Raw genomic sequence first — 22,504 nt, 5'->3', positions numbered from 1 at the left:
TCCAAAAAATCATGACTTTTTTTGCAAGGAGTACAGTGCTGACCTTTCACCTTTCACCAAAGTGTTTCCTTAGGACAGGCAAGATCCAGACCAGTACTAGGTTAGAAAGAATGGAGAACATGGCTTTCTTGTTCATTCTTGCAGAACAGATTTTTCTCTAAAGGCTGAATAAATAGGACAATGTGAGGAAACTATTTTTCAATTTGTTACAGGTTTTTTCCTTGTGGATTTGCTTTTCCCTGCTTCTTATTTTTAATCATTCTAGTGTTGTAGCATAGGAATTAAGATGAAGAAAAACTGACTCATATCAAAATAACTTTTGGATAAGTTTTTTTGAATGGGAACCCTATTTTGGCAGGGAATCTGTTATCCTGCATTCTTTAAAATCAACAGAGAAAATCTCTGTTCAGAAGTGATTCAAGTCCACACTAGGATAACCCTGTTCCTCAATCTGAGAAGGATAAGGCACTGCATAACAGATGAGTAGAAATTCATCATTTTCGCTGTCAGATTGGATCAGCTGAACAGTTTTTAAATGTAATGGAAAATTTACCAGCCACATTTGAAGTCTTGATATTGTATAGAAGAGAGTTGTAAGAAATGGAAGCATCGCTTAATCTGCAGGCACTTTTCCTGAATACATACAGTGACATGTCACCATTCCTATCTGGTGCATATGTGCATATATTTGAATAACACAACTATGTGTCAGCTCAGCTGCAGCAACCTTCCCACCTAAATAGGGTTTGAGAAAGATCTATCCAACTTTTCCCACATTCATATAGCATAGAAATACAACTTTATTGGGATTCCATGCTTTTAGGTATGAATATGATGAAAGCTGAGTATGGAAGTCATGCCTGTGTAGCAAATTTCATTTGCACGACATAAAATAGGTATGAGAAACCTTTGGCCCTCCAGATGTTACTAAGCACACTGCCATCACTTTCAGCCAGAATGTAAGCTGAAGCTTAGCGACACCTGGAGAGTTAGAGGCTGATCTGCTTGATATAAATGCCTTCAGTTAGCATGTTGCCTTTTATATGGAAACTCAACATGGAATTGTTCCATACTTACCAAAGACTCCCAGTTTAGACTTCAAACTACAAACAAATGGGAACTACACTTCTCGGCATGATTTAAATGTGCATTGAAATGAATGAAAAGTACTCAAGTGGATTAGACATGTCATTTGCAAAACAGCAGCAAACAATTTTCTGATACCCAGAGTCTTTACATATTTTTCTAATCTATATCTGTCCTGGTGCTTAGACAAAAATGCTGTACAACACACTTATTGTAAAACAAAAATTGAAGTGAAATTGCTGTAGGCATTCAACTTCCACAGTAAATTATACTAAGTGCTATTTATTCATTTATTCATTCATTCATTCATTTATTTATTTATTTATCAATCAATCAATCAATCAATCAAATTTCTATCACTGCCCATCTCTCCTGAAAAGGGGACTCTGGGCGGTTTACAATAAAATCACAATTAAAACATATAAATTACAATATAAATAAATCAGTAAAAAATAAATAGATATAAAATATTATTGTTAATATTAGATAGATAGATAGATAGATAGATAGATAGATAGATAGAGAAAAAAAGCTCAACCACTGTTTATTTTTTAAGTTTTATCTCATTTAAAGTACAGAATGTAAGGCACTTGGTTTATGCATCTAGAAGTTCAAAAACAAGAAAAAGGAAGCATTAATTACAATCTGAAAAGATATGATTTCTTGTTTTATGCGTATTTCTATTCATATTTATTTATGTATTTATTTATTTATCAAATTTGTCACCGCCCATCTCCTCCGACCGGAGGGACTCTGGGTGGTTTACAGCACAGAATAAATATACAATAAAAACTCAAATAAAAACACAGTAAAATTCCAATAAAATCCCATTAAAAACCAAAACAATTTCTTAACTACCCCAGCTCATAAAATCCAGATGGCTATGATCTCTTCAATCCTCATGTAGGAGGGGCACTTCAAGGCACCAGTCAACCCCAAGTATGTCGATTCTCCTCCCTGCCCCAAGCCTGGTGGCAGAGCCAGGTCTTCAACTTCCTCCGGAAGGCTAAAAGCGATGGAACTAATCTTACCTCCGGGGGCAAGATGTTCCAAAGGGTGGGCGCTACTGCCGAGAAGGCCCGCCTCCTGGACCCCGCCAGATGGAATGCTCTTATTGACAGGGTCCGCAGCATACCCTCTCTGCATGAGCGGGTGGGACGGGCTGATGATACGGGGAAGAGGCGATCCCTCAGGTAACCCGGTCCCATGCCATGTAGGGCTTTAAAGGTGATAACCAACATCTTGAATTGGACCTGGAAGCAAACTGGTATCCAATGCAACTCACATAGCAAAGGTGTTATGTGCGCCCTTCTAGGGGCGCCAAAAATAGTCCGCGCAGCCGCATTCTGGACCAGCTGAAGCTTCCGGATACTCTTCAAGGGTAGCCCCATGTAGAGTGCATTGCAGTAGTCTATATGGGAGATAACAAGGGCATGAGTGACTGTCCGAAGGGCTTCCCGATCCAGGAAAGGGCACAACTGGTGCACAACACGAAGCTGTGCAAAGGCCCTTCCAGCCATGGCTGCCACCTGCTCTTCCAGCAGGAGCCGTGAGTCCATGAGGACCCCCAGGTTACACACCGGGTCTGTCTGGGGCAGTGCAACCCCATCCAGAACCAAAGATGACAAAGTCCCGGATACGGAAGAGCCCTTAACCCACAGCCACTCTGTCTTACCAGGGTTCAGCCGAAGCCTGTTGTTCCCCATCCAGACCCCCACAACCCCCAGACACCGAGAGAGGGCAGTCACAGCATCACTTACCTCACCCGGGATGGAGATAATACAATTGAGTATCATCAGCATACTGATGATACCTCATCCTGTGGTGATGGATGATCTCGCCCAGCGGTTTCATGTAGATGTTAAATTAAATAGCTATACTTAATGCTTTCACCAAAAAACACTGTTGGGGAGACATAAGAAACAGTTTACCCAGGCTACTCCTACAATGATAAATCCTACATGGAAGAAGCAGAATAATAAATATTGATCCTCATAAAAGCATCACTCCATAAAGCTGCCCAAAGACATTCTCAAGCAGCTACAGCTTGATTATAGAAACCTAAAGCTAAAATCTTAAATTCATCCAGTATTAAATGACAACAACAGCAGCAGCAACAAAAGGATTGCAAGAATTTCACAAACTGCTATGCTTGGTAATTTTTTATCTTTGTCCCTGCAGCCCTTAGGAGGAGTAATTCAGCAGTCTGCTCTTCGCAGCAGCACTGCTTTCTGTTCCTTGTGATATAGAAAGACCAAGGCTATTGTACATTACACCACTGTGCAATACAACTGTGAGTCTCCAGGAAAGATAAAGGCAGCCTCAAGCTGAGCTCTTCTCCTGGGGACTAGATGGCCACATCCCTGCAAATTTTTTAGCAACAATAAGGCAATGGTTTGTCATTGCCCTTTTTCCCCAGGCTTAGCCTACAAACCTGCATACAGTCTTTGTTGCTGAATATCAGTCACTTCGTACATTCGCCCTAATGGAAACTGACTGACCTTGTCAATGACATTAAAATGAATATTATGTATGGTTCATATCAATTCACAAGCTGAAGAGAAGAGTGTAAATTGGTGCGGCTTTCCCTCAGTGCTGCTGTGTTTTCAGATTTTCTTTTCCGCCTGAGTTCCTAGAAGGGATACAAAACTACTCTAATCATAGCACCTTCAAAGCCAATACATTTATTGTAGCATAAGGTTTATGGGCCAGAGTTCACTTCCTCAGTTGAATACAATAATTTAATGTTAATTTTATTTTTTAAGTTATAGAAGTTTTTTTTTTCCTCCAGTAAAGCCATGTTCTAAAGAGAATCAGTGCAGAAGTCATGGACAGCACAGCCAAATAACTGAATCTTAACTTCTTGGATGCAATATTATATACTTAGAATATGAATTTTAATACAAGTTTTAAGCAATGTGAAATTAGTTCTTTATGCCTTGTACTACAAAATGTTGCTTGAATAAAAATAATCTTGTTTTTACTACAGAAACCTTGTTCTAACTACAGAAAACAATCTGTTGTTGCAGACTTCAGTAGCACAGTAGTAAGCAATGTAACTCTATGCATACAAGAAGATAATGATTTACAGTCATATTTTCTGACTTTGGAGGTATGCTGCCTAATTATTTGAGAAGTTACTTGAGATAAATTGTCAATTAGTCCATTTGTTTAAATTGAAAACTCAATTAAATTGACTTACATATATATTAAAAACGGTATTTATTCTATTTATTGCAAATTCCTCTATGTTGCTCCAATCGTATGACTCAAAGCAACTTGCAGCATAACATAGAATACATTGAATACATTACAGTAAATCAAAATTAATCAAACAACAGTAATTACAATAAATACCATCATCATCATCACCGTCCCCATATCATGGAACCACCTTTCTCCAATTGTTTCTACCTGCACCTCTGGGTCCAACAGCAGGGGCACAGTCTGGATTCTGTCTATCAGGAAATATCATCTAGATGCAGGAAGCAGGCCTTGTCCTCTGGAACACCATTCACCCTGAGATTCAGATGATATTTCATAGAGCCCTAGAAACATGCCTGTCCTCCAGGGCGTGGTGACTGGGAAGTTAATGGGACTGGTGAGATGTATGTTATTTGTAGTGACTGTTGTTGTTCTCAGCTGGAACTATTTATTGTTGTTGTTACTGGTTGTTTTTACTGAGTTTTCATTCTATGTAGCTACCCAGAATCACTGTTGCAAGATATGTAGTCATATAAATTGATTCAAACAAGCAAACAAATAACCAAGCAGCCAGATTCATCTTAGTTCAGGTACATTTCTCATTCTCACCTCAGTTCCCAAATGCACATTTAACAAGTTATCTTTTTAAAAGGTTCTGGAATACGTGGAGTGAGGGAACTGTTCTTATTTCTGGTGGGAGGGCATGCCACAGGACAGAAGCAGCTGAAGAAAAAGCTTGCCTTTAGGTCTAACATCAGAATTTAGACAGCGCAAGGATTCTCACTAAATACTCTCCAAAGGCATGGCCAGATTCTACCTGGTATCAGAGATAGTCAGATTCTACGCGAGTTAGGGCCTTAAAGGTGATGAATTCCCGGCCTTGAATTGTGTCTGGAAATAAACCAGTAGCCAATGCATCTCCTGCAATTTTAAAGTTACAATACTGGGTTGTCCTGGTTAAATTCACAATAAATAAAATAAATACTATTTTGAATATATACATAAGTCAATTGAATTGTTCAATTTTGCCCTAATTGCAGTTTCTTGGTGGTTTTCAAGGACATTCCCACATAGGTTGCACGACAGAAATCCACTCATGAGGCAACAAAGGCATGAGTGACCGTAGCCAACATTTTCTGCTCCAGGTATGGCCACAGTTGACACAACAGTGAAAGCTGGATAAAGGCCCGATTGGCCATGGTTTCCCTCTGCTGTTTCAACAGGAAATGGGAGTCCAGGAAGTCCTCGTTTAGTGACCACAATTGGGACTGGCAACTTGGTTAGTCGGTAAGCAAAACCACAACTGTGTTTATGATCTTACTTCAGCTTTCCTTTGCTTTACAGATCTGCAAAATGTGAGGATTGGTCATAACATTACCTTTTCATCACTGTCCTGTGGTCACTAAACAAGGCAGTTGCTAAATGAGGACTACCTGTAATCCATTTAGTTAGATTTGGTATTCTCCCAGAGTCAGTTGACTTGAGGTTCCAAAGTCACTCTACCTTGATAGAGTTTGTACAATTTATCTGCTCACAAGAGTTTCACATTTTAAAAAATGACTTTGATACAAGTTTATCAGTATATTTAATTAGCTTTTATTCTGAAGAGTAATGTGCATTGATGTTATATATATCTATATAGATATATCCATCTGATATTCTTTACATTCTATTATCCATGTATTTTTCAATGAAAGTCTGTTTTATAATTTATATTTAATTGTTTTGAGTAAAGCCTCCCAAGTGCATAAAATTAAGGATGCATGCTTTATGTAATAATAAACTAAATTTTATGGTGAATCATATGGCTTAAAAACAGCATAACTTTCTATCATTTATGTTTGTACTGTTATACTAATTTATATTGCTGACCAAACTATAAAAACACCTGAAATGTCCCAATAGGTGAGTCAATCCAAATGAAGCATAGTTTTGTTTTGTTTTTTTAATCTTAGCAAGCATGGTGCCTTTCCTAAGCTGAGGGTCTAGCTATAAATCAGGGGAACTGTAGTCTGGTTCCACAGAAGAGCAACAGCTAATTGCAAACCCATGCTTAAAGCTGGCAAAGGTTACACTGCCTATAAATGGATATTGTCAATAATCTATTATTTCTCAAGTAAATATTTCATCCGTCATTGGACATTATATACAGAACTATCAGGGCAAAGAAAAAGCATTTACTAGATTCATGTACACAAAATTGCTTACAGCGTCACTTCTCTGCCACCAAAGTTCTAGAGAGACATTTAATGCGGATCTTGTTCAAAAGAAATCAGAAGACTTTTTAAATCAATTTTATTAATACAAAACTTCATAAAAAAAACCAGTTATATACATTAACACATCACTTGGCCAGTATTATAAATAGGCTTCTATGTACAAAGTTAAACAGACAGCAAAAAGATGAATACCCAAATGGAAGCAGACTTTAAGAATTGGCTTATTGCTTGTTTATATTTATCTGTGCTACATTAATCTTTTCCCACTAGATGTGTGTGTGTGTGTGTTGTTAAAAGCATTATGCATCCAGATAAGCAGCATAGTGACAAAGCCATCATGTTAAAACTTGTTGTTACTATTTGATACTACAGAAAGTTGTGCATAAGTAACCAGAAAAATAAAATGATGGCAAAGGAACACTAAAAACATCAAGCTATTAAATAATTCATTATGGAATATTCAGCAGCTACAGATTTCCTCATGTGATACAAATATATATTCCTTAGTGTAAGTAAATAAAACTCACAACTATTAACAAAGCAGAAAATTGTTCTATCAATTAATTTTTTCTGCACTTTAAAACAGAACTGTGTACATGTAAAATCAAGTAATTTCAGTCTAGAGTTCTTAAATTATCTCCAATCTCAAGAGATGGTATAAATTGTACACTATTTGATATCAAAGCAGTAACACACAATAGTAATACAACTGTGGAAGAAAACTCCAGTGCAAATAGTGGAATTAGTTCCATGTAAGGAGTTTAGTGCTATGTTCCATTTTTGTTTTTTAATGGAGTCTTCCATAACGAATGCCTTAACAAGTTTTCTTCTAGCCATTGACAAATAAGAGAAATTTGTATTTGGCATTTAAGTAAATTATTCATTAAGTAGAAGGTCATCACAGTTAATATTCCAAAGCTTAAATTCTGTGGGAAGAGGTGGTTTATTTTGCTTAGAAAGGTACCATTGTACCAAAGGCATGATAACCTTAAAAGATTTTGACCCAAGCAATCTATAGCTTTTCAATTTAGCAAAAGATATCCCAAACAATTATCAGACATACAATATCAGCTAGACTTTTCATTTGCATTTTCTCCTGTGAAGTGCAAAATTTATGAAATGTTGAACACCTGTTCATTATCAAGAATTCTTGCAGCAGACACTGAAATGATGGTTGCTTGATGAATAAGCTCTGATTAAATCCTTGGTAATCTGTACTTCTTCTACAACTGAATTCTCAAGCAGTTCCTTTTCTTCACACAAGTGAATGCATTTCAAGAAATGACTGTATATAATGTCCTGGCAGGAACTTTCAACTTGATATCCCAATCAGCTGTTCGCACTGTCAAGACAGAAATTATGATTTATGGCCAAGATTAGTGTAAAGAATTACTGCCAAGCTTTGGGGAGAAACTAATGCAGCTGTTTAGGAGACAAGGCAGAAGGAATCATCGCAAAGTCTGCCTTTGTCCAGAATAAGCAGATCTATTTTAAGCTCTGCTCTGGATTCAACCCTTCTGTATAAACTACAGCTAAAATTATCATCCAAATGAACCTCAAAAAGGCACATTAGCCTGAGATAAATCCTAAAGAATATTCATTCAACTAAATTGTGTATCCTAGGAGAGAAGCAGTTCTTACCTGCTGGCTGATAAGGTTTTTCTGCCTACATTCTGAGGCGCTGGCTCACAGTGAAAAAAGGTTTTTATCCACCAGTTTTCAAATATTTCAGGTAGACCTATAAATGGGTGACACAAAATGTCCGCTATATAATAAAGCTTCAAAGCAAAAAGGCTATTACTTTTAATGAAGCAGCAATATTAAAGAAAGATCAGGCTTAAATTTCAATTAAAACATATAGAGATTAAATGCACAATAGAGGACAGTGCAACTGCTTTTCATGCTTTTTCTGAACAATAGCTAGAAAACTGAATAAAAGTACAATACCATGGTGATTTTTTTCCTGCTCTGAGAGTGGCAAGGGGTCAGAACAGCAAGACGAACCGCTTGAGGAAACACTGGACTCAGAATTCAGTCGTGCTACGTGAGGAAATTGAAATATTACGTTCTATTTTGGGAAATGGGGAGTATTTTGTATTTATTATTAAAAAATAAACTAGTATTTAGGATCCAGGTTGTTCTTAAAGAAGCCCAACAATATTTTATATATTTCTGTACAAAACCTGAAGCGCCCTTGATAATATAGAAGATGGTCAGATAACATGTACACTATGCCCATTTTACCAATCGGATTATAATTCCTTCTGAAAAGAGTAGAGCCATTTTATATATAAAAGACTGGATCAACATAACTGTCAAGTAAGAATAGAAGAGGACAGTTATTTCAAATCTGCATTCGAACAGAATGCAAGCCTAATTTCTGTTTTGCTCAAGTTCACATAACTCAAGAAATAAAGGCCAGGTGACCGAACCAATACCAGGACTGAGGGAGTGTTTGTCAATAACACACTTAGTAGCTGGAATTAGCACTACAAACTGTTCATATTCCATTTGGAAGCTTGCAATATTGGCCTTCATGGCCAACAGGAAGCTGCTGGTTTATTTTTATTCACAAACACAGAGCATTAGTATTTTATCAATTAACACTGCTCGGAGTTACTGGCTTTCATTAGGTTCAAGTGCACAAATTTATCATTTGTATGACCAGGCTAGATCACACACAGAGGTTGCACATCAAAGGCCTGAGATGGACTGCGATCAGTATAATATTAAATTATTCACAAGTTGAATCCAGGAGGAGAGTGAAGAAGCTCCTGGTTGGAGCCAGGCTAGCTAGGAAGGTAAGTATCAAACTCTGTTCCAACGTAAGCGCTATTCAGGCCACTCTCTTCTGTACAGAAGCAAATATGGTTTTAAGATCATGTTAATCTCCTTCGGGACACAGGAAAACACCCACAATTTTAGGGGGGGAAACTTACTTCGGTAGTACTGGTTTTTGGCCAATAGACAGCCAACTGAAGGCACAGCTGCCATTGTTGTTGCAGAGTAACAAACAGCCGGGGCACCCTGCAGGGTGAAAGAAAATGGGAAAGCTCTATATTAGTTTTCCAAAACACCGCAGCCTATGAATAGGAAATTTTATTACACATTTGCATAACAAAACTGACCATATACCCTATAAGATTGGGTTTCCTAGAGAGAATACACTTAACATACAGCATGTGAGAATTTATTTGATTTATACCCCAGCTTCTTCACCAGTGCCCAAAGTGTTGAGATTTATTCTTGTTACATGAAAATAACCCCACCCCACTTTTTTCCACTTCTGTAAAAACTTAAGGTGGAGACAGCAACTTGATGCCCTCCTATTTTTTACTACAGTACCCACAATCCCTTGCCAGTGACCCTGCTAGCTGTCCTCCTCAATTTGTCCTGCGCTGCAAATAAACATACTTGCAACTGGAAGAATTCTTTGGAGTCTCACGATAGACATGATGAATCTTCTAAATCAGTGTTCCTGAACCTTGGCAACTTTAAGATGTGTGGACTTTAACTCCCAGAATGCCCCAGCCAGGCTAGAGAATTCTGGTAGTTAGTGTCCACACATCTTAAAGCTGCCAGGGTTCAGGAACACTGATTTAGAGGATTTGTCTTTCTCAATCCTGTCTGTTCTGACTGAACGAGTCCTCCAACTTTCATCTCTTTTCCCAGTAGCTGAAGATGCTCAAAAGTGCAGGCTGACACAACACTTCCAAAATACAAAGCATGCTCCCTATGCTGCTAGCAGATTAGGTCTTTGAACAAGCAATGGTTTCTTTGCTGAGAAGCCATTCTGTGTATGAATCAAGTCTTATTCCCACTCACATACTCTGAATATGTACTTAAAGATTCCACAAAATACTCATTCTACAGCAATATTTTTGTCCACAAGAGCCTTAACAGACTAAACGCCAAGCTGCCTTCTCTTCAAAGCACAACGCATAAAAAGCCCTCTCTTGGATTAACTAGTCCCAACAAGCAACTCGCATTCAGTCTCGCGAAATCTCCGCAGAACAACTTGCTGGCATCCTCATAGCTTTTAAACGGAAAAGTAGCGTATGAAGTCTCTTGCTTAAGTCACTTCGAAAGAAAGAAAACTTCAGGAAATAATTTCCCCTAACTAAAAGTGTGGATTTGCATTCACAGCATCCCAACATCCCTACAGAAAAAAACAGGAACGGGGAAAAAAGCATAAGCAGAGTTGAGATTACCTGTCACCGCCTCGCACAGCAGTGTCCTCGAACTCCTTCTCGCTATTTGCGGGCAACAAGACCAGGATCCCACCAACCCCTCGTACGTCCCGGAGGAACAATCAAGCTTCGCCGCCTGCGCGACTTTGCCAACGAACTGTTCGCAAGCGCACCCCTAACTTCCCACGTCCGACTCCTTATATAGAGGAGCGAGGGGCGCTGAAACTTGATCGGGCGTCTGAAAGGGGCGGGGTGCGCGAACTCTCTTCTCCTCTGGAACTTTTCCTTTGCTCAATAGGGTAAAGTTTGCTCCCTCTTCCCCCCGCCCTGCTGGTCGATTGTATGATGACAAGGGCAACAATAACAAATATAGACCACACTCTGGACACGCGCTGAGGGATTGACTCGTCGGGGAGAAGCACATGCCCTTGGGCGGGGAATGTTTGGTAACTTCGGGAAACTGATGCAACGCCCTGCTCCCTGGCTTGTTCACGTGGGATGTGGCGGAGGTGATGGGCTTGGTGAATGGCCTCTATGGTTTAGCCATTGCTTGTTTTGTTTTGTTTTCTTAAACCCAGAGATAAGTAATCCCTCCAAACTTTGGAACTTCAATTTAGCAGCAGCAGCAGCAGCCTGGCATTAGTCAAATTTAGGCTATGATATCTGGTGTGCAAAGATCTGGATGACCATGAGCCGAAAGTAAAGATCTCTCTGGGCTGCTAGCTAGGTTTTGTAGCCCGAATATGATGTGCCTAGGTAAGAGATTATGGGAATTGTAGGGCAATTCTGCACTGCCGTCCAAGGTGTGTGATTTGTCTGCTGCACCCAGCATGAAATTAAGCCAGGAGAAGGAATTGTATCTCTGTTGGCTCCCCCAGTATGGCAATAATGCTGGTTGGGCATTTGGTTTGGACTGCAGTTAGAGCAAGTCTTGCTTGGTGGATCCCCCTTCCTCTGCATCCCTCCCACCCAAACTGGAATAGGGACATGCATGTGTGGGACCTGCCTGGTTCAAGTGGGTTTCAGAACCACCTTGGCTGTCCTGCTACAAAACGCCCAGTGTTTTTGGAAGGCAGCAAGAAATAGAGACTTTGCTAAATCTTTTCCTGGCTACAGTGAACATGGCTTAGGTGCAGTGCCCTGATGCCAGAGACTGCCCTCTACCAGAGGGTGACTTGGGAGATGAGGGCAAACAGTTCCTCCAGACCATGAAGCACGTCTGGAGCAAATGCAAACGCATCAAAATGTGCTTCTCCCAGCTTATGTGGGATCATGGGAGGAGCTCCCACACAGTGCACTGCTGCACTAGTTCCCTCTTTCCCTTTTCTCTGTTAGTAGTGGTGCAACACAGACCCACCCCATTTAGGCCTTAACAGGCCTCCTTTCCTTTGCTTCCTTTGTTTTCTCTTTGGCTTCTGGGCAAGGGGCTGGGAAAGCGGTTCTTTGCCTCCACTCTGAAGCAAGGACATCCCTGCACAGCCAGGGCAAATAGTAATGCTCATATGCAGCAGGTGTATTCCATGTAGGGAATTGGAGAGTACCTTGGGTGCTGTGACATGCCGCTGTCTCCTTCCTCCTGGTCCTCCCCTGGAGGCCTTAGGGCAGGAGAAGGGCCAGGTACAGTGTTGTTCTGGGTGCCTGCACAGGAAAACCACAATTGATCATGCACCTGCTGTAGCTAAATGAGTCCCTTGGGTCTAAGAGAGAAGTAGCTCTTCAGCCTGCCACAAACCATAGGAAGCACCAAGAGTGCAGCCACATGGCCCAAGCCCACATTCAGGCACATGCACAAGCAGTGGCAATGCCAGCCCCAAGGACAGTGGTGCAGCAAGGAACTGTGGAAAAGCATCCCCCCTCCATATCCTCTTACTGATACCCTGCCATCCATCCCAACCATCACAGAGGCACATGGTCAGAACTCCCTGCTTGGGATACAGATGGTATGGAGGTCATAGCACCAGCCAGATGGCACATCGCGGTCAGCTGCCCCACACACTGCCATGGCAGGTCAGTGGTAGCTATGTGGAAGGACTAGAAGGGACATATTGTTGGTACGTTTAGAGACGTAGAGCTATGTGGCACTACCCACTTGTACTCCATGGGGAATGCTTTGGTCTTAGTCTAGCATCGCCTGGCTAGGAGTCAAAAATGATTTGATGGCACATAATAAATCAAAGTCACAGATGATCTTTGCCAAGATGTCTAGATTCTGGTAACTGCACTGGAGCTCCTGCTGAACTTTTGCCTCACCCTAGTTTGATTTTATTTAACTTTTGTGAGGTTGGTTTATTTCCCAAAGGGAAGGAAAAGGCAGCCTTATTTCCATAGCTCTACACCTCAACATCACAGGGCAAGGACGTGGGACTATAGAATTTTATTTCATTTCTTTTCATTTTCCCCTTTTAATTTGCCAGAAAAGCGGCACAGAATGTGAGAGCCCTCTCTCTCTCCAAGGCTGGGTTAGAAGAAGAATGCCAGGTGAGGCACTTCTCTCGACATTAGGTGGTGGCAGAATATCTTCTGATAATTACTGTGATTGCACAACATGGCGCCCAATTGGTAATTCTGGTTTTCTTAATTACACCAATTTTCAGTGTTCCCATAATATGCTAGTCCCTAAACCAGTGTTTTCAACCTTAGCAACTCTGTGATGTGTAGACTTCAGCTCCCAGAATTCCCCAGCCAGCATGCTACCTGGGGAATTCTAGGAGTTGCAATCCATACATCTTAAAGTTGCTGAGGTTGAGAAACACTGCTCTAAACTAACGACTCCCACAACACACCAGACTAAAATGTATTGTCTTGTCATAGTTGCTGATTCATGTCAATTTGACCATTGTCCATCAAAAATAAAGAAAATTTTCAGATGAACTGAGATTGCAATTTCCAGAATTCTCAACCAGCAACCCTAACACATTTGAAGAAAATGACTTATCTGAAGACAACTCTTGCCACAGGAAGGTTAACTAGAGTATACAGTTGCACCAAAAATAGCAAGGTGTTGGACCCATAAACCACACTGAGCAGTAACAAGGTTTATTTAATTTTGACTTTGTGGGTTATGTGAACCCACTCACTCTGGTTTGTAAACCATAGTTCATGGTTTAAGATTTCATGGGATCCTATCCAGTTTTGATTTGTCCCTACTCCCTCCACCGCCCTTCTTGTATCATCTTAAAGGCTAAAACATTTCTTGTAACATAGCCTGTCATGGACCCAAATCCCTTCATTACACATTTTAAAACTGTAACTATAATGCAATAGGATAGGTTGCATCTTGATGTATTAGTCAGATCACATTACTCAGCTTTGCAACAGCTTAAATGGCACGTCCTGTCCCTTCTCTGAAACCTTTGGGTTGGTTAGTAATGTCTCTTTCACGACATTACACATAAGTAGATAAGCATTCATGAAACTTTAGATTTGCTTCTCAATGTAAACAAAAACCATTTACCCAGTATTGGTAGTATTTTACACCGACCTTCTGTCGGAGTTTCAAATGGCAAGTTATAAACTACCACTCCAGAGCGGAAAATTGGAGACTTGCCCCAGGTTAGCATAGTAGAGCGGGCAGAGTGTCTGGAAGTAAGGTCTGTGCTAAAATTAGTAGGTTGAATTAATTCAGGTTTTACCTCTTTATCTTATTTATACTCTGTGAGATATTCCATGCACTGGAAAAAGTAACCAGTAGAAATTGTTAACACAATCAAACATCTCACTTTGCACATAAACTGACGTTTAATTCACCCACTGTTGATGTGGGATAGAACACACTGCAATGTCCTAGGTAGCAAAAATATATCTGCACTAATTTTATCTGGTTTTTGGCTCAGTGTTTCAGCCACCTGCCACGTAATCTTTCTTCTGTCTGAAGGGAATTTACCTTTTTGGGACCTTTTAAGCTTGCTGATGGCAGGGATTGGTTCAGTCAGAAAGGAATATATCAGATTTTTATTCAGAAATGCTAGAGTGAGAAGCTGAAGAAATTGGGCCAGTTTGTGAGGGGCACTTGCTAACTAGAAGATGGTGGTTTGTTTCTACTTTCATGAGAGCTGAGCAGCCATAATTTTCTCTATAATAGAGAGACTAAAATTATTATCCAATAGCCTTGTGCAAGGTGGCTGAGTTTAGCCTTGGTGACAGGGACATCCATAAGGAGGTGTCAAAATCTGCAAAATTTACAGGTGCAGTGTTGTGATCAAATAACACCCTCCCACCTTTGTGTGGGTGTGCCCCACAAAAGTGATGGGGCTGTGGTCACAGTGCTGTGCCTGCCATCTGGCAAATTTTGATCTTCTCCACAGTTACCCCAGTCTGATGAGGAACTGTTTCCTTCAGAAGCTATGCAATACTCCTTGAGTATTGCCTCATACATGCATAGAAGCCTTTTGGGATTCTAGAATTGGAAAGGGTTTTGCCTTTAAAAGCAGGGGAAGCACTGTTTCATGAAGCAACTTTGAAAGGATACTTCCCACAAACTTTTGTCAAAGCCTTGTAAGTTTTGCATAGCTCTACTACAAAACGTTGCTCGGCATGGATTTATGTGTACATTATGGTGGATTTTAGAAGTAGAATTAGGAGAACACAGTAAAAACATTCCCTATCCCCACTGCAAGTCTCCTTGGTTAGTTTGGTCAAGAAAGAATAGAAAGAATGAAGCAGGGGGGGTTGTTGTTGCTGTTGTTGTTGTTGCTGTTGTTGTTCTGATAAGAGCTCAGCCAGGGAATCCTCACCCTTCATTAATCTGATGCAGCCTTCCTCAGCTTGACCCTATACTGACCCTAGGTAAAGGTAAAGGTTTCCCTTGACGTAAAGTCCAGTCGAGTCCGACTCTAGGGGGCGGTGCTCATCTCCGTTTCAAAGTCTTGGAGCCGGCGTTGTCATAGACACTTCCGGGTCATGTGGCCAGCATGACTCACGGAACGCCGTTACCTTCCCGCCGAAGCGTACCAATTAATCTACTCACATTTGCATGTTTTCGAACTGCTTGGTGTGCAGGAGCTGGGACGAGCAACGGGAGCTCACCCCGCCGCGCGGTTTCGCTTTTGTAAAGCACTGGAGTAGAGGAAACTATTCTACATTTCTTATATTGGCAAGCAGCCCTCTGGTCCTCATGACAACATTGCTTAAACAAAACTTTGAGCCTATAATATAAGACTACAACAACAGTGTGGTAAATAGATACGTAAGGTCATTTTTAATGATAAACTGTTTTCTAAAAATCTCTGCAAAAAAACAAGATCTTATCATAGTCTAACACAGGATTTGCACAACTCTCTAAATATTTAGATTCAAGAGGAATTGAGAGGAAAGTTCATGCACATTTATAAATACATCAAGATGATAACAGTTTATCTGATGAGACCCTTCTTGGAAATGTTACCTGAAGCAGAAGTGACTACTGTATAACATTGTTTAATTAAAACTAACTGGCTTTGTTATTTGCTCTATTTGTTTCCACAGGGCATTTCAGAGCCAATTAAACTACATCTACTGTTGATGTATAAAAGTTGGATCAGATCAAAAGTCCCAATTATTGTTGTTAAGCAAAGACTATCTATATTCAAGATACCCCAACACCATCACAAGGAAGACTTTAACAATGAAGGTATTGTGGGTACTATGTTAAAACCAAAGATATAGGCTCCATTATTTGTCTTGAACACAAGATACTAAATTGTGTCTTTTGTACCCAGTTGTTTTAAATTGTGAGCTGCCCAGTGCCATCTTGGAGTAGAGTGGTGCCTACAGCTAAGAAACTAACCCAAAAACTACTGTGGCCCTCCCTCCACCCCTTGGCAGTATTATTAGTGCAGCACTTGAATGAAAGAACCTGCATCTAATCCCTCTTTCCATGGATGAGCTCACATAACTCCTGAAAGTAAAACTCAGTCTGCCTTATGGCTTAGCATATGGTTTATAAACTAGGGCTCATGGCTTTGTGTGTTCTACAAATTCAGATTGGAGTCCATTCAATATACTATGGTTAAAGTAATCAGTACCTGGAATTGTTTGAGCCTACATGTCTTTTCAAATAAGTAGCTTTAAGCAATAGAAATGTACCAAAATAAATATAATAAATCAGCGTGTGACAAATTCACATTGGAGTCCGTTCAATGGTTAAAGTAATCCTGATTTAGTAGGATGTGTGAACCAGGCTTACCTCTCAATATCTATAGTTCTTTTTATGGACCCATGTGGTGCTAACAGAAATGCTTAACTCTTGCACCCATCATCACATGGTTTCTTACGTTTTTTGTAACCTCTGTCATGACAAAGGCTTATATATTTAATAAACCTGATCTTCTAATTGTCTTAATTGTATAAAATACCTCCATGATTAGAAAAAATAACAAAAAATAACTCTACTTGTAAAGATACAACCTTCCTCATATATTCTTTCAGAGCACCAAAGTCTTCATAACATCATTTGTTGTTTATTTGTTCAGTCACTTCTGACTCTTTGTGACTTCATGGATCAGTTCACGCCAGAGCTTCCTGTCGGTTAGGGTCATAACATCATAGTAACATAGAAAACATCAAATTCACAAGACTATTAGGCATAATGACACAAAATCAAGACAAACGTTTGAGACAGCATGATATTCAACATACAGTACTTCCTGACAACAGTGGGCTGTAATCTATAAAATCAAATATGTCATAATAAATGTGCTAGCCTTTAAGTTACTACTAAATATTTACTTATTTACGCATGCATGCGTGCTGCAACAGTCTATATGCCAGCTCTCTGAAAGCCAAGATTTTATTACCTCAGTAGTGAGAAACTTTTGACAGATATCAAATATCTGTCAAATAGAGGCAGTAAAAGTAACCTATGTTGTAGCAGAAAATGAGGATACTACAGTAATCATATTTTCATTGCATTTTCTGAAAACCCATAATTCTATCATGTATAGATTCTGTGTGTGAATTGAATTTATGAATAGCAGCAGATGAGACAAAGTAATTGAAACATTAAGATTCCTGAAAGATTAATGTTCTAAAATTTATGTCCCCTCTTTATTTTAATTAATCATAATTTCATCATACACGTACCTTTCATACACTCTTATTTCCAAACTTAATTTCCAAATGGCTCTACCCTTCCCCTAGAGCAGGGTTATGCAACTTTCTTTTCATATATGGAGCACACTTGGCTTTTAAGTGACGTACCAACAGTATATTGAAAAAGGAATTCAGTGAGGGAAATTATTCCTTTCATTTATTTAATAATTTTCTCCAAGCTTTTAAGGATGTTAAAAGTTGAAATCTGACAGTAATTTTTGGAAACTATTAGGAGGCAATTGATTATGCATCCCTATGTTTGATCTTTGATTTTATTTCATCTTAATTAAACATTACAGACTCCCTTATTAACTAAATAAGATAAAGCAATGGTTAACTACAAATTAAGATTCTTGAATTCCAGCGCTAATTATAACAGTAATTTTATCATTAGCTTTATGCATGAGTGGTACTTTTTGAATGTTCTATTGATTTCCATACACTGTCCTTCAATACTTCAATCAATACTGGGGAAAAGAAATCTAAACACGTCATGTTTCATGAAACTCATCTGCCAATGAATCACAAAGAGGATGCCCAATGATGTCAGGAAATAAAAGCACCAGTAGCATCAGGCTGTGTGCCATGCTATCTTTGGTTTGGGAAATACTCAGTACTTTCCATTCTAATCCCATCTATCACCTACTCTGAAATGATACTGTCTTGGCAGATAGTGATAGGATCAGGCAATTTTGAAAATATTATGGGAAACTGTAGGGAGAAGCATCACCCCCAAGCAAGAAAGAAATTTTCTGTGTTTTCAAGTCTCCTCTGTAAGCCACCAGGATCAGTGTATGAGTTCATCGTCACCAGAACTTTCTCAGGGAAAAATCTTCAGATGTTGCTTCCTTAAATCATGTTATGGAAATCATTTTCAGTCAATAATTAAAGAGGAATGAGTGAATATTTCAATATCTGACACTGAAATAATTCTTCAGCTCAGCCATCATCCCTGAAATGGGGGGGAAAATGGTATCGTTTTAGTAACATAATTTGTTGCCAAAAAAAGGGAGGGTAAGATCTCCATTAATTCAAGGTCAGTTCCGGGTGGCTTCATAGACATGTCCATGTAGCTTCCTTTGCAGTACAACACAATTTGTCTGCATTGCTGTCTTCTGCTGTGAATGTATGTATTTTGTTTTTTGAGATCCCAGCCTAGCTCACAGACTCAAATTCCCTGCAGATCTAACAGTAGCTTAATATTATGCATTTGTGACCAAGAGTAAGGGTTCTAATATCCTGTTCCAATGCAATACAATAGTATATAGTAATTATATTTCCTGACTCTTATCTGGATTCTTCCAAAAAAAATCATCTTAAAAAAAAAACCTCATCCATGCCTGGTGCTGTCTCCTTTGATTGATTATGTATTATGAAATGCTTTCTTTCTATGTTGCTTTTTTTTTAAAAAAAATGGCAGATTGCTATCCTGAGGTAGTCAGTTCAATTTTATTTGATTGAATAGACTGTACCTAGATATACCTTTCCTACATCATTGCTAAAAAGTAAGCAATAAATGCACATATTTGTCCTTGTAGTTGGCTACACTTATTGGCAGTCCACATAGCTACCTGTAACCTACTTTATCTCCTTACAGTGCAGTTTAAGTTCATTAAGTTCAATTCACACTTTTTGTTCACAGTCAAAATATTGGGAACTTTTAACACCTCTTTATTCACAAAACTGCCATCTCATGTTCCGTAAGATTTGTGCCAATACATCCCTTGCACCATAAGTCTTTCCTAATGTTTCAGGCTTGAATCACATGTAACATTATAAACACATTTGTGAAAGCATGCTTAGAACAAGTGACTTCTTTTGACATAAAAAGCAATCTAGCAGATCAGGGCACATATAGGAAAGTATCTTATTTTTATTTTATTTTATTATTTATTTTATTGTTTTATTTTTTAATAAAATACACATTTATGCAGGTTCTTTGATCAATAGAGTAACAATTTAATTGACCAAAATCTGGCAGTTATTTCAGTGCCCCTTCTCTCTTCTCGTATCTGAAGCATTTTGTAAATACAGTTCACTAATCTGCTGTTTTTTGTACTCAATAGTTCCCAAACCCACATACATAAGAAATATTACATATTCTAATCACTTTTCTTTTTATTTTGTTCCAGCAACCTTTCTCTATAGTATAGTTGATTATTGTGCTATTGTTCCCCACTTTAAGTAACGTCTCCCTTAAGCTAAGCTTGACTCCTGGTGATTTCAAGGACATTTCGTATCGTTTTCTTGGCAATGTTACAATACTGGTTTTTCTTCCAGAATAATGCAAATTGCACAAATTGTTCCTTATATACATTTTCACATATATACATGGGAATTTACATGTGTATGAATGGAGAAAACTTGGTACACCCTCCTGGCAGGTAAAACTGCAATACAAATAGGTTCTTTTATGTTATGCAAAATCACAATAGCCATCTCAGTGGATGAATTCAAACAACACAATAGACTCAACTAAAATGGAGTTGGGTAGTTTGTATTTCAGCATGTTGTAGAATCTCATCTTTTTTTAGGATAATTTCATAAAAATTCCTGACTACCTTGACATTTCTGTATAAATAAATCTATCTAGCTTTGCTCACTGAGGGCTTTTACAGACCCTTGAGGAAAGGCTCTCAGCTGAGTGGGCCAACTTCCTGCTCCATTGCTGTCATCCATGCACTTGACCTTTCCATCAAGTTCCAATCCCCATCCAGAGGAAGAGAGCAAGGTAAACATGCTAATTACTTCTCATGATGCTATTTCTTCTTCAGAAACAAGGAGGATAAATAAAAGGATTGTGTCTCCAGCTGAACTGTGCACCACAGCAGGTCCCTAATGCCTGTGATGTTTGCTAGGCCAACCCATTTGTCTTATATGATTTGAATCTTCTTCCCCTACTTTTCTACTACTTGCAACAAGAGCACAGGAATGGCCTTAGTCATTGCCATTTGTGACAAATAGGTAGTGAAATGTTTCATATAAGCAACTCCATCCATGAAGTGCATATAAGACAAATTTTATAAGAAGATAAATTCTGATTCTGATAAATCAGTCTTATAGTCAAATACATTGTAGCCCTCCTCTAAATAATGTTAACTTTCTTAAATGGGGGGAATAATAGTTAAAATAAATGATTTGATAACATTTAACACTGCAACCATGGAAAGTGGTAAGAGAAGACAGAAGAAGGATCTGCTCATGTTTGTCTGGTCTTGCCCATGGGGATGAAGGGACTAAGGCAGACACTGCATGGGGTTCAGCTTAATCCTATGTAACAGAGGCCAGATGGCAGAATGCTTGAGGAGGTGGGAGAAGGTGGGCTCACACATTGCTACCTTGTGGCATTTATCACTCTAATCTTCTACAAACAGCAGGAAAGAGGAAGTGAGAGAAACAGGATAGGATCCTCTTTTTTCCAGACAACCAAGAAAGGTTTTGTCTTTTCCCCTTTCCCCACCATATGTAACTGAAGAGGCCCTTGTTAACAAATTGGCAGCCCATCCCAGATTTTATCTCTCAAAACCAAAATGCTGCACAAGTAAAGTGTAATCTAATATATTACATAAATCACCAGCACTACATTCTGCTACCTTGTGCCTAAATGATACTCTGGGCCAAATTAAACAATACTTGGTGGGGAAAGGAGGACAGTCTCCATATAATTCTGAGAAATGTGATAACAAGATCAAATATAAATCAAACACCTTTACTGCTGAGAACACAGTTCTAGAGTGTGACCAGATTTGTCCATCCGGAGTCTTCAGAATTATTTAGCATTTTCCAGTGAAAGCCTGAAGCTAGAAGACATTATTTTGGAGGCAGAATATTCCTCACAAAGTATAAAATCTTCCTTTTAAATATTGATACCAACAGTTTAATGGATCCCTGTGATTCCAGGATTACACAGCCAGTCATTTTGTAGAAACCAACTCCAGTTGCTGAATGTCCTGCTCAAATCAGAAATTTCCTAAAAACTGCACCTGAAAGGAAAGGTAAAAGAAAAAGCTGGGAGTTTATAGGCCCTCAAATCCTGAGCTATTCTCCCTTCAGTATACCTTCTATTTTCCAACTTTCCTGTAGACCTTATATTAACTGCACAAATGTTTGGTTATTTTACTTTACAAAACAAAAAGTATTGTCATGCTATAGTTAGGGAGGGATATTTCTAACAAGATGAAAGGGAGAATGAAAAGTTTGTGGAACCATATTTTTTTTCAAGACTCCAAGAACAATTCCACACTTTATTTTTTAATTCATACCCTCACCATGAGGATCATGCTATTTTTGACTCCTGTAACATTCATATCTCATGCTGGTTGAGATGATGGAATCTAACACATCCCTCTACTTTATCTGGTCTCACAAAAGCAACATTGAGATGGCTACCACAGTCTCGAGGCGGCTGCCAAAATAACACATGAAAGTGTCCCAGGGCCTTATGAAGTACCCACATTTTTTGCTCTCAAGGTTCCAAGTGCTTGGGGCCTACTTTTGAGCCACCATATTCAGAGTGCATCAGACAGTGCTTTGAATACTTTTTCATTTTGGCACATAGAGTATCTTTATTTCTAATCCTTGCCCAATTCATATCCCATCCTATATTGAAGCTGAACAGAAATACATTGATAGAAACTGTTCTGACATGCTCAGAGTATAGACTTAAACAGTGGGAAGGACAAATTTCATCTCTGTGGCCCAGCAACCTTCCTTATGTGTTCCTTCAGGCACAGGGAA

General features: G+C 39.1%; 1 protein-coding gene across 1 annotated transcript; it reads right to left on the bottom strand.

Annotated features, from left to right (window-relative positions):
• Positions 1-6,005: 6,005 nt before the first annotated feature.
• PPDPFL (pancreatic progenitor cell differentiation and proliferation factor like) lies at positions 6,006-10,895 on the bottom strand. The gene is made up of 5 exons (XM_063299270.1): positions 10,721-10,895; positions 9,449-9,536; positions 8,457-8,549; positions 8,151-8,247; positions 6,006-7,851 (listed from the first exon to the last, which is right to left on the bottom strand). Exons 2-5 carry the CDS (start codon positions 9,501-9,503, stop codon positions 7,839-7,841), a joined length of 258 nt encoding a protein of 85 aa, XP_063155340.1. The 5' UTR covers positions 9,504-9,536; positions 10,721-10,895; the 3' UTR covers positions 6,006-7,838.
• Between the last annotated feature and the right edge of the window lie 11,609 nt (positions 10,896-22,504).

This window comes from Candoia aspera, chromosome 3 (assembly GCF_035149785.1).
Source record: "Candoia aspera isolate rCanAsp1 chromosome 3, rCanAsp1.hap2, whole genome shotgun sequence".
In the NCBI taxonomy this organism is placed as follows: domain Eukaryota; kingdom Metazoa; phylum Chordata; class Lepidosauria; order Squamata; family Boidae; genus Candoia; species Candoia aspera.
The sequence above is the reverse complement of the archived record's forward strand: the minus strand, read 5'-3'. Positions and strand labels throughout refer to the sequence as shown.

What these genes read in the sequence shown, in the direction of transcription:
- PPDPFL (XM_063299270.1), bottom strand. Translation starts at nt 9,503, where the DNA reads ATGGCAGCTGTGCCTTCAGTTGGCTGTCTATTGGCCAAAAACCAGTAC. An exon ending in CAAAAACCAGTACTACCGAA is followed by an intron (nt 8,550 to 9,448) that starts GTAAGTTTCCCC and finishes TTCCTCACGTAG; the next exon opens with CACGACTGAATTCTGAGTCC. An exon ending in GCAGGAAAAAAATCACCATG is followed by an intron (nt 8,248 to 8,456) that starts GTATTGTACTTT and finishes ACCCATTTATAG; the next exon opens with GTCTACCTGAAATATTTGAA.